Raw genomic sequence first — 18,952 nt, forward strand, 5'->3', positions numbered from 1 at the left:
TTTAAAACGAATATAATAACCACTACAAACATGAGCAAACTATTTCTGCAATCAAATTAAATGAATGTGGTTTGCGATGGATCGAAGATTTCGATTTTTAGTTTAAATTATTTGGTTGTGATGACAAAATGGGGTTTTGGAGAAAAATTTTACGGGTGAGGACTTTTGGGTTTAACGTTATCCAAGCACACCGTGCCTTGCCTTAGCGAACACGTAAATTCTAATGTCTAGAAGCTGTTTGGAGAATGGTTCCGTGCGCAGAAGTGGAAAGCTTTTGACTGCCATTCACCTGGAAGTCGCCATAAGTGACACTTGTGCGTATAGTTCAAATCGCAGCTCACAACGGCCGGATATTTATATCCACGTATCTTTTGGGTAGCGACCAAACACCCGTTTGGGAGCGAGCTAAAGTGATAAGGCGTAAAACTTCGCGTTCGCTAGGTTTGGGTCCCGCCACGCTAAAACCACGCCCAATGAAAAAGTTCAAGTAGCCTATGATGAGACGCCCTTTTTTGATGACGGCCATGGCAAACGTATAAAGGACTATGATTTGAGGGTATGCAATTGGAATATCCGGATCCTTAATGGGGAAGGTGCCTCTGCCCGGCTGGTTGATGTCCTCTGGCAGAAAAAGGCTGGCATCACCGCCATCCAAGAAATGCGATGGATGGCGCAAGGAAAAGTAAGTCTGAAGCTTTGCGACGTCTACTACAGTTGCCATGGAAAGTAGCGCAAATTCGGTTGTGGATTCGTGGTAGGAGAAAGACTCCGTTGTCGAGTACTGTCGTTGGACGAACGTCTAGCCACAATCTGCATCAAAGCGAGACTCTTCAATATTTCGCTCATCTGCGCCCATGCTCCGGAGGAAGAGAAGGACGAGGCGTCCAAGACGCTCTTCTATGAGCGCTTGGAGAGATTATATGAGAGCTGCCCCTGACACGATATAAAAATCGTGCTTGGCGATTTCAATGCCAAGGTGGGCAAGGAAGAGATCTTTGGCGCCACTGTCGGAAATTTCAGCCTCCACGACAAAACTTCCGATAACGGATGGAGGCTGTCCGATTTCGCCGGTGCTCGAAACATGGTAATACGTAGTACTAAGTTCCAGCATTGAAAGATCCATCAAGCTACATGACTGCCTCCATATCGAAAAACGAGAAACCAAATCGACCATGCTGTGATAGACGGAAGGCATGCTTTAGACGTACGTACACTCCGAGGGCTGTCGGACCACTCGGACCGCTGTACAGCAAAAAATGTGCGCCCAACAATGCAAGGAAAGTTTAACGTCGAAAAGCAGCAATCACAACAGACGGCCACAGTGGTGCCGATTTCCCGCTCATTAAGTACCGCCGCCGAATCAACAGCCGGATTCCAGCGAGCCCGAAAGAACAACTGGTACGATGAGGAGTGTCAAGAAGCTGCAGAGACAAAAAATGCCGCCTACACGGTCACTCTGCAATCGAGCGCAACGCGAGCCATCGTGAATTCGCGCTAAGTCATAAACCTAGCCTTAAATACCACATTCAAGAAGGAAAGCCCAATAGCGTAGAGTTATTAAGACATTCCGACACTGTCTTTACAGCACAACATTCACCGGTGTCAGTTACTAGGAGGCTGCAGAACAATTCGCCCCGCGCTTGCTTGCGGGCAAAATATTTAAAAAGTGGGGTTTAGTGCATCACTTGGTTCATTTCCTTGCCTTCAGGAATGGCCTGGCTAGTTTTACCAATTGCGCTGACAGCTCACAGATGGAAAAAGTATTTTACATACATGTGCATCTTCGTTTCCTTATTTGAACTCTTTAAAGTTGCTCCTGCTCGAAGGCCTGCCTGTGCCTATTAGGGTCTTCCGTTGCGAGGCCTAATTTTCATTACTGACGTCGTCTTTGTACAACGTGATGCCTCCGATTTTATTTGTGTCTCCAAATTAGGGTTGCCACATTGGCCTTTTGAGTCTGAGATTCAGGCGGTTCCAATCGAATCTCGGGGCTCAGGATTTACCACCACAAATCTTTGGGGTTGTGAAAGGTTTTAAATTTTTATACATTTGTGTTTTTTCATGCAATAATTCTAATCTATACAGTACTGGTACATACCTGTCTTTAACTTTTTTCCCATGGAGGGCGCTTTTAAGAAAATATACTTTTTTGCCTTTAACTCTGAAAAGTTATCCGTCGTCCGATTCGTTGAATCAACGACGCTATACTGGTCTGCAACTAAAACTTCGCTTATAATGCAATTAAAAAACTTTGTAATGAAACATTAGATATAATGAATTTAAAATGTTCACATTATTTTTGTAGTATTTCTTTGATGCTTTCACGTACATGGGATATAGAAAAAATTGGCCAAATAAACAGACCATCCAGGGTTAAAGAATTGTTGCTGAGTTAAAGTTAAAGTTTCGTTAATAAATTTAAAAAGAAACCGACAAAAGTGGAAAAGGAAAATGCTCTTCCTTCAATATCGGGGTCTGGGCATCAAAAAAGGTGGTTACCCTACTCGGAATCCAGATGTCAAGAGGTTTCTTGTTAACTTTCCTGAGCAACTTCTCATTTGAGACTGTTGTAGGCCAACAAATTAGGAGTATGTGTTAGTCTAAGGCATCGCAGTAGCGAAATTACAGGTGGAACTGCTATATAGCAGCATGTACAGCACATTGCCTTTTAAAAACCTAATATTTAAGCTGGAGCTTAGATTTCTGTCTCGCCATATCGTGTACATCATACCAAACACCGCTCTGTCTTTTCTTATTGACTAACTTACTTTTGCTAGGTGTTTGGCTAGCTTCTCCTCCAATTTGTGGTGTGCGTCTTGATGTTGCCACACAAAGGGGAGAGACCTTGATTTTTACGCCGCCTGCGAACGGCAAATGTATTTTTATTATATTATTAATTTGACAAAACCTTCTGTTGTTGTCAAAGGCTAATAGAAAATATGCTTCCTTCCATGAAAAAAAAAATTACAAGGTAAAATTATTCTCTCAATTCGTCGGCCATGATTTCTTTTCTGACGTTTGCAAACATTTTAAAATCGTATAAAATTGAAAATAAAAAATGAAAGTGCTCGCGATTGTTGTTGTTTAAAATTATATTGCTTGCAAACGTCAGACTGCCCCTCAATGGTTTTACCTTGTAATTTTTTTATCATGCTACCTTATATCACAAAACAATGGATTTAATTATGAATTTTTCAATTCTGAGAGAGCCTTCTACTTTGGTATGCACTATCGTAGCAGAGTGAACGACAGTACTAGGCATTGGGTATCTGTTACCAAAAGTAGTTACGCCTACATTTGTCCTCACGATGTCATCGAACAGCCGTTGGAGTCATCGTCCAAAGTGAAATATCTCAACCAAGTCTTTTTGGAAGTTTCGACTGTCGATTTAAATATCGATGCATTAAAATTTGCTACCCGTGGCAAACACTTGCCACCCTACTTCCATACATTTTTGCTAGCTTTAAACCGCTGAACGTGACAAAAAAAATATCACTTTAATCATTCGCAGTAAAGCACCGCACTTTTTGTATAATTTGTAAATTGTTACACTAAATTATTAAAGACAATGTGTATCTCTCCCAACTGAATTTAGTAATTCAGTATTCGTAGCATTTAATTCCATCATCTACATTTATCTATCGATCTATATACATACATATGTATATAGTATGCCATTTAATTCAATCACAATTTTTACTATCACATTTTAATTAATTTTTCACAATATTTGTTTTTTTTTTTTCATTTCAGACCTCCGAGAATTGTCCTTATGGTGGCACGGATTGTTCGCCATTATTAGTCTCGTGGGAAGGTGAAGCCGAAATACAGTCGGGCGATATTTTAATAGTGGAAATAAATGATACCTTATTGAACCTGGGTGATGCCAACAACACACATAGCAGCCTGTAAGTAATCAAAGGAGTGCATAAACCATTAATATGTACTTACATATACATATATAATATCATTTAACGAAAGCATTAAAAAGAGATTAGATGCGTGTATGTGTATGTGCGTTCTATCAATATATGTATATTAAATGTTATCTATCATAGGCGGGAATGACTTTGGTTACGGAAGAGTTTCAAAATTTATTTTTTTATGATAATGTCTTACAACTTTTCTGTGATGACAGTAAACAATTTGCTTGCCATTCCAAGGAGGAGTGTTCGTTTATCCGCATGTTCCTGCAAGGATTTTTTTTTTTGTTTTTTTTTTTTCTTTTGTTTTGTTGGGCATAAAAACACTTTCCTAAAGAAAATATAATCACTTCTAGAACATTGCCATATATTTAGCTTAACGATGTGCTTAGTAAGGCAAACATATTTAGTAGATAGATATGTACATACACATATATGTATATACATATATGCATATCCTGATAACCGTTAAGAGTACTACATATGAGTGGAGCTTTCGTTTTTCATGCTGCATCACTTACAAGCAAATATTTTGTTATGGCAACGTGTATTTGCTCTAATTTTTCTAACTTTTCTATGGGGTATTTTCATTTTAGCTTGCTCCATATCTTTGCTGCCAGTACGCACTCTATATTTCATACCAATAAACCATAAAATACATGCTTAACCCATATTCGGCGGCTGGTTGATTCTTCGACCAACTACTTTGAAAGTCATCGGTTTTCACACAAATTAAACCTTGGATTTCCCTAATGAGCGACGGTTATGTTTTAGAGTAAAATTTTAAATGAAAATTTTGAAAAAGCATGAAAACAGCAAATTTAGAGTGTTTTTTGTTTCACTTAAAAAAACACAGGAAATAAAAAATGATTTTGTTACACCGCGCGACCGTTAATTTCACTCACAAAAAAATCAATATTTTTTAACAGATGAATTAAGTTGAATTTGATTTTAAACATGTGGCCACACCGCTAAATACATATAGTTCAGAAACAATGATTAGAGACAAACCTACACATGACCACATCCTGTTCGTCTTTGTGAACCAAAAGAATTAAATTTTCTTTAATTCTACAGAATTTTCTCTTTTATATGGTACTCTACATTCCACTGATTTATTTTTTTTTTTAATTAATCATATTTTTGAAAATTGCGTCCGTTTAAAAAATTCACACGACAGAAAGAAAACCCATAAACGCAGTTTAATTATATCTGGCCCATATTGATTATTTCATGTGTTTTGAATTTTTTTGATTTTTGTTGCATGGTGTTATTCGTTTTATCCGATGACATAAGTCAAGATTGTATACTGTTACACCCAAAATTGAGCGTACGGCTCTTCTTTGTTAATATTCGCAATGTTTTACATACTAAAAATTTTTTGTTAATTTTTTCTTAAAATATGGTTTATATTTTAGCAAACTCCAAAATCTGCAAAGTTTCCGCAAAATCGCGAACTTTTTAGTACGAATTTCTAAAAAGAATTTAGGTATTCAGTTTTATAGCTCATTAAATTTTAATATAGTAATGTGCAAATTTTAAATCTCTAAAAAATCTCGTTGATTTTTGAGAATTTTTTTGCTGACTGTCCACGCATTTTTTCAATATATATAAACAATTTTCAGAAGAAGAGTGCTCCGTCAAAGCTACTTCCGAAGCTCAGAACAAACTTTCCAATTACAAGTAAGCCAGTATATAAAGGACGCTTACCAATAAGCGGCCATTATAGAAAAGTTACCTGTATGGTAATCTATTCAATTCGGCATACTACGCACGAGGTAATCAACGGCGTGGGTTCGAAAGTCCTTCAAAGTTCAAGTGCTAAAAAAAATTGTTTCTTAGCTGACTTCAATTCTCAACAAAAAAGGTCCATAAACCAAATTATGTAGGACCAATACTTTCGAAGATACTTGCAATTTTAGTAAAAAAATGTATTAATTGATGTATTTTAAATTTTATTGTTTTTATCACATTGAACTTTGATGGACTTGGGCGTGCCTAAGATATTGACCAAAAATTTTGGTACGTATTCATATATAGTAACACCCTCCAACATTTTTTGCAATTTTTATATTTTATGGCCATATTAAGCTTGCAATTTTTCATTTGAGTATTTTTAGGAAAAGTGGAAAAGGGTTAAAATTTATATCGGAGCGAAAATACAGTTTGGGTACACATAGTAAAATTTCACAAAGCATCATTGTTAGGAACGTCTTAACCCATTAGCTCATTCACAAAAGGGTCGTTTGACCCCTTTTTGAAGAGTTTGAATAAAATGTGATTTTAAAGGGTTAAAATGTTCGGAAAAGTTCATTGGGGGTATCTCAGACAAAATCTTAATACAAAGAACTTAGAATTTCACAATAAATAAAAGCCAAAAGCCTTGAAATATGTAACAACTTGTTTTTGCTATATTTTATATATTGTTCATAAATATATGTAACTCTAGCTCTTTTCGAGATTGTTGATTTGGAGCTTGGATCATCAGTATTGCAATCATCGCTATCATCAGAATCTGAGTCACACATGATCTCCACATGTTACTCAACTGCTGCTTCTTCAAATCCAACACACGCCTACTGCACCAGCAACTTTCTGCAATAAATGGCTGTGGTGACTTTTTTACTGTGTATCTGTATTTCCAAGTACGACCCAAGCCCCAAATTATTGCCGTCGAATAGAGTTAGAGTATATTTATTACAAAATATAAAATAAAGCATAAAAAAGTCATTGCATATTTGAAAGGAGTTTATTTATTTTTGGTTTTTAGTGGACTTTCATGTTCTTTTCTTTAAGATTTTTTCTGAGAATTCTAGAACATTTTAACCACCCCAGCGACCTCCCAAATGCCGTGAAATTTTACTATATGTATGTACCCAAAGTACTTACATATTTCGCTCCGATAAGAATATTGATATATTATATATTTTTCAATTATTTCAAAAACACTCAGGCAAAAAACTGCTAAATAGTCATAAACAAAAAAATTTAGGTTGCATTATTTGGGTCTAGGCCTTTCATCCGGAGTTAGAAGAACCTCTCCGAGCCGTTTGATACCAAACGATGTTTCAGATAGAGCGACTCGCTGTCGTGTGATTTCTTTACAGAAAGAGTGCAGCGAATTAAAATGCGACGCTTCCGCCCTCAAGCATTCAACTCGTAGCCCGCTGGTGGTAGCAGAGGAAAAGGAAGGCCTCTCTTGGCATTTCCAATTCGCGTAAGTTGACAGAGAAGAGAAACGACTGACGCGCTTTTTTGAGCTCGGCTAGCAGCGTTCAAGCTGTTACAGCGGTAAAGAAAAAGGAGAAAGGAAAAGCGGACAGCCTCTATCCAAACTTCAGAAAGCTCCTTTACCATCCACCAACACTTACTCCCTCAAAATAAAATAAAATCTCTCTGGTCATCATTGGTTTAGACTGGCGATTGAAATCGTTTGCAGAGCTTTCTATAAATTTGGTAAATAATAAAGCACAAGCTCTCTATGGCCAACATTGCTCTAGAAACTAACATTTTATAACCTGCAGAAAGTTCTGAAAATATTCGTCTGCTGGATATGTTTTAATCGTCACTGCTTCAGTGTGAAACTGAACAGTGCACCCAGTCTACTACGAGGCCACATAAGTATTCTCTTAAAACCGAGGCGATCAACTTAACTATTAGTCTTCAACTAATAATTAGTCTGTCCTCTTCTTTCTTTCTTATTTTCTATTTCAAATGAAAAATTTACTGATAGTCCGCATACTTCCTTAGTTTTTATTTTTGTAGTTTGACTACGCTCAATCGAGAAAACCACACCCACTTACCATTTATCCACCACAAAGCGCTATTAAACCCACTCTCATGACAGCCTACAAGCCGTAACTCGACAAAACGACAACCTGCTGTTTGTTAGCACTTGCCTGCTAATCGCATTACAACATCCATTAAGTATGTTTATTGATTTCTTACTCCTTTAATGCGATTGCCAGCAGCAGAGCAAGTTTCATACTTCAATAGCATAGCGTATTGAGGTTGAAGCTCAAAGGACAATCCAATAACACCAAGAAATATGCACCGCATTTTAGCACAAGTGTTTGATTTTTGTGTTTTTATGTTGTTTTTTCTTTGCACTGTGTGTTATTATGACCAGGGGAGAAAAAAGCGAGTATTTTTATGATTGCGCACGTCTACATCCTTCAATTGTTTTTACTGCTAGCTCAACGGCTATCGACAATATTGGTTGGCTCAGCCTTAAATGCTGCCAGCACAGCACTATTTTTCGCAGTGCTTATTTTCTACGCTCCGTGCTTTTAAGAGACTATTAAATATTTTCGTATTGTAATGCGGCAAAGTATTCTACCTACATGCTTACATATGTATGAATACATATACTATGTACATATGTGCTTAAGTTCACAGTATACAAACTTACAATTGTTTTTCTCACCATTTTTTTATTATTTTTGTTTCTGCGCCCGTTTCCTGCCACTGCAGCGGGCAATTCTACAGCATTGCTGGTAAGTTCCTGCGGATGCAAATCTTTTCCAACTGTGCGCATAAATTTCATTTTAGTATGTGATACGCGCTCGTTGTTTTTTTATCACTTGCTCACATATACATTCATACATACTTACGCACATGTTTACTGGCACCCAAATACATATACATACACTCAATAAACCTAATGAAGGCAAAGTACGAGTGAAAACCAGATGGTTCGGATGGATGAACGAAAACACTTCCTTCGGCGCTTAGGGTTGAGCCATATTTCTAATAACTGTCAAAGCAAATCAAATAAAAGGTGTCCTAGACCACCGGTCCACCCCCTCTAAATTTTGTAGGGAAGTATTTTTTATTGCAATACGCAAAAATACAACCTTCCAAATCAGGGCGGGGCTCTATCTTTCGTTGTTAGTATTGCCCTCCGGTTTCGACAGGAAGTGGCTTAAACTGGCCGGAAATCAATTTAATTTAAATGAGACATACATGTTTTTACTACATATTCTGATTCTGGGTATAAAAATATTTACCTCCTGTTTGAAAATTTTTTCTCGGACCTGCCTTCTTCAACCTGAAAAGGACCTTCGACCTTCAACTAGTCCTGCACTTCTTAAAGAAGTGAACATATTTTTATTGGAAAACAAATAAATATGAATTACAAAGTCGGGGATGCTCTATCTTTTGGTGTTATTATCGACTTGCGGTTTCGATTGGAAGGGGGCTAAACAGGCCTGAAGTGTATTATTTTACCCGGTGGTCCATCCTAGAAAAAACTTTCCGACAAAGGTTATGTATTCTTAACCACAAAATCCGAATCTGTGGTAAGAAAAAATATGTCTTAATTAAAAAAAAAACGGCCTCCGGTCTGTTTAACCCACATCCATCGCCATCTAGAACCAAAGGTGGTTCGTAAGGAATATAACCTGCCTTGTCTGTTACGTGTAATATGTGGATGTTATCCGACTATCACAGTATGGCCTTCAACAAATTACGCTTCCTCCACTTGGTTGGAATACGTACAAAGAAAAAAACAAGACAAAAAAAAATAGGATCCAGTTTCGGTTTTTGCCATCTTCAGCGTAATTTTTGCTACATTCTATCTCCGATCATACTTGTGCACAACGATATATTAACTTTGTTAACGTAACGGTTGTTAGTAACAGCTTAAAGGAATCGAGAAAGATATAGCCTTATATGTACCAAAATACTCAGTATGGGGAGAGCAATCGGTTCGAAAATGAGGGAAATCGGTCTGAAATCAGGGTACTTTTGAAAAATGAAAAAACTGCCATTTTCTGTAACTACTGGAGCTCAAAATAGACGTTAAGAGTGGTCGTTTAACAGACAATCTGTGTATATATTTGTATGTACATATAATAAAATTGTAACCGGCCGATGTCTGTACATTAAAGATATTAAAGAGAAATTAATATGGGGGGTCTTTATTAAAGCAACAGAAGGCAAATCAACAATTTTGTATATCTGTCTGTATGTATGTTTGTACGCGCATCACTCGAAAACCAATGCATGAGGTCTAACTGAAAATATAGGGAAAAATAATTAGAGAGTTTCCGCCTGTTTGAAAATTACAATCTAAGTAATCTACAAAACAAGTAAGAAAGTCTAAGTTCGGGCGGAGCCGAACATTAAATACCCGGCGCAAGTATTAAATATATGTTTTCCACCTTTCCGAAAGCTACCGCTACATGATAAGCGGGTGTATAAATATTAAGTAAACTAGCATCCTTAAATTTCGAAATATTGAAATTTCAAGCATTTCTGAAATTTACCGTTATATGAAAAGCGGCCGTAATTTTAGTCCGATTTCAATAATTTTCAACGTTTTGCTTTTATGTAGCAAGCACAATAATCATACCGAGTTTGGTACAAATTGCTAGAACTGTTACCGATATACATAAATGTGATCATAATTGGGCGGTGCCACGCCCATTTTCCAAAATTTTATCATAAGCGTATTTCCTGATAAAGAATTGTTGCAACCGTCAATTTTGAATAAACTAGCTTTAATATTTACTGATTTATCGAGGATTTCGTATTTCTCGAAATTACCGTTATATGGGACGTGGGCGTGGTTATTGTCCGATTTTAAAAAGTTTCGGCGATTTTTTATCCTGTACCAAGGCCAACAACTGTGCCAAGTTTGGAAGAAATTGGTGCAGCGGTTACCAAGATATATACATGTAACCATAAGTGGGCGTGGCTACGCCCACTTTCCAAAAATTTATAATATTCTTATTTTTCGTCTAAAAGTTGTTGTAAATATAAAGTTTGAGTGAATAATCTTCAGTAGTTACTAAAATATCGCAGTTTTCGTATTTCTGAAAATTACCGTTATATGGGAGGTAGGCGTGGTTATTGTCCGATTTCGCCCATTTTCAATACCATCCGTCCCACGCCCAATAGAAGTGCATGTACGAAGTTTCGTTAAGATATCTCAATTTTTACTCGAGTTATCGTGTGCACAGACGGACGGACGGATGGACGGACGGACGGACGGACAGACAGTCACCGCTTAATCGATTTCTCTTTTCATTCTGATCATTTATGTATACATTTGTCTATATCTATCTCGATTCGTTTTGCCTGTTACAAACAACCGTTATGTGAACAAAGTTATAATACCCTTGTGCACAAGTGCGCTCGGGTATAATAAAGTAAATATTGCAATATGGCGGTCAAAAGAAAAAGTTATAAGAAGGCTTACAGTCGAAAATATTTTTGTGAAAGGTTGCCACCTGTTTCAAAATTTTAATTTGATTTAATTAGTAATATAAATTAAATATTACAATTTGGGTATCAAACTAAAGAGGTTTAGGAAAGTTTACTGCCAAAAATATTTTTAAGGAGGGTTGCCACCTGTTTTGAAACATTTTATCCAATTACTAAATTGATAAAACAATTTAAATGTTACAACACGGGTATCAAACTAAAAATGTTTAAGAAAGTTTATTGGCAAACATATTTTTGTAACGGGTTGCCACCTATTTGAAAAATTGTAAGATATGTAGAACCGAGTTAAAATAGTATAAATTTAATTTCCACGTTTAAGTACCTTTGAAAATGTATTAACTAACATCCTTATTCATAAAAAGTAAAGTATGTTCCATCGAAAATTTTTGTCAAAATCTCGCCATAAAGCTCTTCACATCTATTTTATTTTTTATGAATGAAGCCATAAGAGTTTTGGGAGGGAGCAAAAACACAAAAGTACTTTTAAAGCGCAGTGAAGCATGCCGGGTATTTGCTAGTATGTATGTATGTATATAAAATAGGATGTATGTTTGCGGGTATACAGCCTATAGACCCCAACCCGCGGAGTGTGTACATTTAGTGTAAATTAATGATATTTGGATATATGATCCTATTGATCAAATGGGCGCTGCCACGTCCCTTACAAGAAAAATGTCAATTTCCTAACATCTCCTCAAAAATTTGACGCAGATGTACAATATTTTGTACATAGATTCTGTAAATGGGGTTATATATTATTTTTGGAAAAAAGGCGGAGCCACGCCCCTATTAATAGCAAACCACTATTGATCGAACCTTTCCAGCTATTTGATGCAGATTAATTATTTTTATGGTTTATGTTCATTGTTTCAATTTATCTGCGATTTTAGAAAGGAAGGCAGTGCTTTTTGGGGAAATACACATATGTATGTACCAGGGTTGTTGCGAATATTATTCCGAAATAAAAGTCCTTTCCGGATAACAAACAAACCGCTTATCCAAATTAAACAAGTTTGGTATCAAATGAAAGAGCACTTAAGTAGCTTTAAAACTGGAATGTCTAAAGGAGGAAAGCCACATATTGAAAAATGTTTCAATAAAAAATGTCAATTAATTACCATTGAACAAAATTTGTGTTAGGTATATGTCTTTCTTTAGTATTAAATTATAAAAAAAAATATAAATAGAGGTCGTTCGTTATTTCTGTTCGAAAGCTATTTCAGCCCTCTTTCATATGATACCAAATTTGTTTAATTTGGACAGGCGGTTTGCTTATTATTCGGAAAGGACTTTTATTTCGTAATAATATTCGCAACAACCCTGGTATGTACCTATGTATTTATCGAAAATTGCGGAAATACTATTTTTATAATGTTTGCTGGGAAATTTCATTGTAGCTTCTAATGAAGGTGGTTATGCGGCACTTATGCCAGTATTTTGCATTCAACAGCCACACACATACACACATACATATGTAAATACGCAAAAACTCACTTAAGTCTAGGCACAGGTGCACTACTTAGTACGCACATTAGCAGTACTCGTAAGTGACGATATGTTGCGGCAATCATATGCTTCTTGTCCTATAGTAGCTTGCCTAGTTAAATCCTTGTACTTGCTGTTCTTCTCCTTGCATTACACTCTTCTATTTAGCTACCTTGTCGCTATAGCATTCCCAACGCCATTTCGTCGTCGCATGTATCGCTTTCTAACTATGTATGTGTATATGTAAGGGTATGTGCTTCATCACCACACGTCTAAGTACTTTTGAGTGGATCGTAAATGGAACAGTTTCGCCATAAGTGGAACAAGTAGCGGTGGTATCTCGAGTATACATATGTACCTACTTAGGTGTCTTAGACATACGTATGTATGTATGTATGTATGTGGTACACGCTTTCAGATTTATTGTTTCCTTAAAGTTTAGTTTCTTGTATAAATATATTGCCCAACATTTCGCTTATGATGTGTGTGTTTTGAAAATTTGAATGCAGCACAGTAGTGCTTGCAAAATGAGCAGCTGGGGCCGCTTTTTCGTTTAATAGTAGTAGCTATGTTTTACGAGTTGCTTTTCAAAGTTTCACAGATAGCATTAAAGCTTAAATGTTTTTGGAATAATTACGGATTTTCATGCGTTTAAAGTGGCACAAGCGCTCTTCGAAATATTTTCTAAACAAACCAACCTATTTCGTTTGACATCTACATTGATTAAATTTTTTGAAGGGTGGCAACCCTCCTCAATATATTTTTAAAATAAAGCTCCATTAAACCTCTTTCGTGACCATTTATATTGTTATAGTTCATTTCACTTATTAATAAAATTTAACTTAATATTTTAAATAAGTGGCAATATTCTTCAAAATGTTTTCGTAATAAAACATTTCTAAATCTCGCCCGTTCGGCAACCATATTATGAAATTAAAGGTTCACGGTTTAAGCTAGTGGCAACCATCTTAAAAAAGCTTTACGCTTATCCAGGTCGTAAGCTTTCACTATGCCGAGTTTACTCATCCACTCGCTAGCAAAATTTCACATTCACAATATTAGTAGGATTTCATTTAACTTTTCAATTAAATTGATTTTAAATGCCCAAATTGATGACAATGCTCGTCAAAAATATTTTCTAATTAGATATAGCTTTCCTAAAACCTCTCTCGTTGATACGCATATTAAAATATTTTATATAGCTTTTTATTTAAATTAATTTTAACTTGTTTAATTGGTGGCAACCCTTTGAAAATACGTTTTCGAAATAAAATTTCCTTAAACCCCTCGCTTGATATCCATATCAAAATGAAATATTGGCATGTGGGTGTCAAACTAAAGAGTTTTAAGAAGGCTTACAGCCGAAAATATGTGTGATTAGGGTTGCCACCTTTTTGAAAGTTTAACTAAATTACACTGATAAAATAAATGAAATATTACAATATTGGTATCAAATTAAATAGGGTTAAGAAAGATAACTGCTGGAAATATTTTTGAGGAGGGTTGCCACCTATTTGAAAAGTTTAACTCAGTTAAATTGATAAAGTAAATGCAATATTGCTATGTGGGTATCAAACTAAAGAGTTTTAAAAAGGATTACAGTCGAAAATATTTTAAAAGAGGGTTGCCACCTGTTAAAAAATTTAGCGCAATTTAATTTATAAACTAAATGATGTACTACAATATAGATATTAAATTAAAAGGTTTAAGAAAGATAACTGCTGGAAATATTTTTGAGTAGAATTGCCACCTCTTTGAAAATTTAAACTCAGTTAAATTGATAAAATAAATAAAATACTGCAATTTGGGTATCAAACTTAAGATGTTTAAGAAGGCGTACAGTCGAAAATATGTTTGAGGATGGTTGCCACCTGTTTGAAAATTTAACTCAATTAAATTGGTAAAAGACATGAAATGTTAAAATATGGGTACCAAACTAAAGGCATTAAATAAATCTTGATTTAGAAATATTTTCAATTGGATTATGCCCTAAATGAAATCTTACATAATTGGTTCCAAATGAAAAGTGTTAGGGAAAGCTTTACTAGAGATTTTTGTTTTCACTTAGCCAAAAGCCGAACAGTTTAAATGAAGAAAGAATTTACAAAATCTTATCAAACGAAATGATCGTATTATCAGCGAATAGTTGGTATACAAATTTCGCAATGAAAACAAAAACAATAATAATAAAAAACTACTGATACAAATGAAAAAATAATAAAAACCATACCTAACGAAAACATAAAAATATCCCATAAAGCTGTTTAAAAAATCCTTAATGAAAACTTAAAATTGTTGTCACCATTCCCTAACATTATACATAATCAAAAATTTCACTTGGGGTCGCCATAGCCTAAAGTAAAGAGAATGTGCCTGCTTTTGCGTTTTTCCGACTTTCAAATATATAATAATCTACCTAACAATACGCACATTTTCCAGACATTTTTTTTTGCTAAATTAGATGAGCTTCTTCGGGTTTTTAGAAAAATTTTTCCAAAAATCAGCGAGAGCAATTTGAATAACGTTGGATAATATTATGAATATTATGATTATTATTATTATTCTGATCTCCTATTATATGCCCAATCAAACATTCACAAATTAAGGCGTGAGTAGAAGGGCATTTATGATCGCATATTGCAGGTGTTAAAATAATAAGAGCTATAGAACTGAACCACTCACCAACAATTTTTTACGACACCATCGATAACAAAAATCTCGAAGTCTCTCCTGCCTTTTCCAAGTTGGATAACGAAGCAAAGCTATTGGGTTTGGTGATCAACGAGGACAAGACCGAAGTATCTCCTGTCATCAAACAAGGAGTCAGAGCATTCGCGCCTTGGCACACACGTCACTGTTGCCAGTGTAATTTCGAGAAAGTAGACAATTTCATTTGTTGCTGGTTCCTGCAGAACACCGATAACAATGTCGGCGTCGAAACCCAACGCCGAATTACTGTAGCGAACAAGTGCTACTTTCGACTGAGTAGGCAATTCGGGAGTAAAGTTCTCTCTCGACGTACAAAAACCACACTCTATAAGTCACTCATTATGCCCATGCTGGTATATGGCTCAGAAGAATGGACTATGACAACATCCGATGAGGCGGCTCTTGGAGTATTCGAGAGAAATATCTAACGCAAGATTTACAGGCCCCTACGCGTTGGCGACGATGAGTACCGCTGACGATGGGACGATGAGCTGTATAAGCTTTACAGCGGCTCCGCTGGCTTCGCCGTGTCGTTCGAATGGGAACCGCGTTCCAGGTCTAAAAGTATTCGACTCACAATCCGCTGGTGGTAGCGGAGGAGGAGGGATTTGCCCATTGCAATGGAAAGACCAAGTGGAGAAGGACTAGGCTTCACGTGGCATTTCCAATTGGCGTAAGTTGGCACAGCGAGAAGCGACTGGCGTGCTTTGTCGAACTCGGCTAAAATCGCTTATGCGGTTACAGCGCCAAATAAGAAGATGCAAATGATAAATGACCTACTTCTTGGATGCGACAGGACGAACTAGGACAACACTCCTTATAAGATTGTGGCAACGGTTCGATGAAAAAATTACATAGCCGTATCTCTCGCTTCATCTGGAACATCTGCGACTTTGTTACCAGGTGAAAACACTTCTCATTTAGCTCTTATGTTGCCATTGAACATACAAATCATCGAAACTCCCGCGTGCAATATTTCCAGAACATCCGGTATGGGAAAAGTACTTATTACAAAAATATAAACTCATTGTTTGGGATGAGTGCACGATGGCACATAAAAAATCTCTTGAGGTTCTTGATCGATCGGTGGGAAATTTGTTGAGAAATGTTCAACCATTTGGGAATGCATTGATATTGCTCGCAGGAGATTTTACGCAAACATTGCCTGTAATTTCTCGATTGACACCAGCGGAAGAGATAAATGCTTGCCTGAAATATTCAACATTATGGCAAGACGAACATACATACATTGCAGTTGACTACGAATATGCGTGTCCAACTTCAGAGCGATTCATCAGCCTAGGTATTCTCGCAAAAATTACTGCCAGTCAATGAGAGCTTGGGACGAATTTTATTGCCTGATAATTTTTGTAACTTAGAAACATCGAAAGGAGAACTGAGCGAAAGAATGTTTCCGGTTATTAAAACGAATTAAAATTAATTCTGTGCCACCTGACGCCGACTGGAAATGCCAAGTCTTTTTCCACTTGGTCTTTACATCGCAGTAGGGGCCTTCCCCTTCCTCTGCTACCATCCCCAGTTGAATACTTTCAGAGCTGAGGCATCGGTGTTCATTTGAACGACATGGCCAAGTCTGCGGAGCCGCTGTATTTTAATTCGCTGCACTATGTTCATGTCTGTGTAATACTCATGTAGCTCATGCAGTAAATTTTCTGAAAAAATATTCTCTCGAATACTCCAAGAGCCGCCTCATCGGTTTTTGTCACCAGCACGGGTATGATGAGCGACTTATAGAGACTGGTTTTCATACGTCGAGTGAGGCCTTTACTTTTGAATTGCCTACTCAGTCCAAAGTATGCAAGAGTGATTCTGCGTTGGATTTCGACCTTATTTTCGGTGTTAATGCTGGTTTTTAGATAAACGAAATTCTCTACTTGCTCGAAGCGGATGCGCTTTCAACTTTCCGTGCTGCTACCATTCAGTAGGGTGGAAAAGTGTTCCCTCCAAAATTGAAGCAAGTACATCTGTACATCGGTCACTAGGTCGCAATTGTTGTTCATACAGGAGATCGGGCTAGTCTGGTAGCCTTCCGTAAGTCGCCTAACTCTCTTCTTACACCAGAGCAAAACGTATTTGTCTAGGTGCATTCTGCCACCTAGAGGAACCCTTTGGATTTACACCTCTATGATAAGACCCATATGCGTCTGTGGCGTGGTCGAGCATACTCTCAATCAATAACGCCGGAAATCTGCTTGCCAAACTTCAAAGAACGTATACGTCAGTATCGAAAAGATATTTTGAACGAAAAGTGGAGTTAGCAGCTTTTACCGCGGCCTCGACGATATGTTCATCTCGGTAAGCGATTTATCAATTTACGCCAAACTAGGCAGAGTTGTTCACCTTGGTCCCCGTATCTCATATAAGAGCGTGGCGCCATCCAATTATGACTGCATATGTATGTGCATCTCGGTAATCGATTTATCAATATCTACAAAATTCGGTACAGTTATTGCCTCTGCTACAGGAGAGCTATGTGTTGAAAATTCTTCAAATCGGACTAAACTAGGCCCACTTCCCACAATACGGTAAATTTCAGAAATCCGGCGACTCCGTTATTTCAACAACTATGAAGGCTTATTAACTCCAAGCTCATACGTACAACAATCTCTTAACAAACCTAAAATTATTATAGAACCTAGGCGCAATGGGTGTAGTGCGTCGAAAATGTTTAAAATTGAACGTCGACTTCTTTATTTTTTTTTAAGTGAATATTCGTTTTTAACACCCGTACGGATAAAAAGGAGAACAATTAGTCGCCTCATAGGACTTGGGGTAATTTTTGTTCTGTGAAAACGTGAAGTGAAAGCATTTTCCATCACGTCACATAAAATTACAATTCTGTTTTCAAATTGAAATATGTAACTTAATTTGTCAAAAAGTTTTCATAATGAAAAGTTTTGTGGCTGTGAAAAAGAAAAGTTGGGCATTTTAATCATAGCCAACATCTTGTGATAAAGAATATCTTTGTTTTGAAATCACAATAATTTACCAAATAATTACTTGCGGGAAAAGCCGTTCTTGGCCGAGAATCGCTTAAACCAGGGACCGTAACAGTTAAAACTTTTATTATAAAAATCGCTCTTTAACAATTATTTTTTGACTTTTATTTAATTACTCCTTAAATAACAGTTACTTCTGATTATTATTTCATAAATCCAAAATAACAGTTATTTTTAATTTGTATCTAAATTATCTGCAAGTAACAGTTATTTTAGATTTTTATATTATATGTCTTAGATAACAGTTATTGAAGACTGTTATTTATAAAAGTAATCAATAAAAATCAGTCAGTGATTTTAATTTTTTAAATCATACTTACTTTCCTGTTATGTTCGGTCCCTGGCTTAAACTAATATAATGAAATGATAAACTGAGCTAATTAAATTTTCACTGGCAATGAATTTTTCATTTTCACTTCGCCCATTTCATAGAACGAGAATTGGCCCCCTGCTCAAGCAAAAGCGAATTGTTCATTTTATATAAAAAGCTCAAAAATGGCATTGGTCGCATGTTCCTTTGCGATTGCTCCCGGAGTCATTCCGGATAAGTCGTAGTTTTTACAGTGTACATACAAGTGTAGACAA

General features: G+C 36.4%; 1 protein-coding gene across 1 annotated transcript in view; it reads left to right on the forward strand.

Annotated features, from left to right (window-relative positions):
* LOC118741875 overlaps positions 1-18,952 on the forward strand; it is a gene marked incomplete at its 5' end in the record, with an annotated part of 252,561 nt that overhangs the window by 19,086 nt on the left and 214,523 nt on the right. Inside the window, one exon of the mRNA XM_036473851.1 lies at positions 3,754-3,908. Within this exon, the coding sequence (XP_036329744.1) occupies positions 3,754-3,908 (155 nt within the window). The remainder of the gene's footprint in view (positions 1-3,753; positions 3,909-18,952) is intronic.

The sequence above is a fragment of the Rhagoletis pomonella genome, unplaced genomic scaffold, assembly GCF_013731165.1.
Source record: "Rhagoletis pomonella isolate Grant_MI unplaced genomic scaffold, Rhpom_1.0 Rhpom_scaffold_00006, whole genome shotgun sequence".
NCBI classification, from domain to species: Eukaryota; Metazoa; Arthropoda; class Insecta; order Diptera; family Tephritidae; genus Rhagoletis; species Rhagoletis pomonella.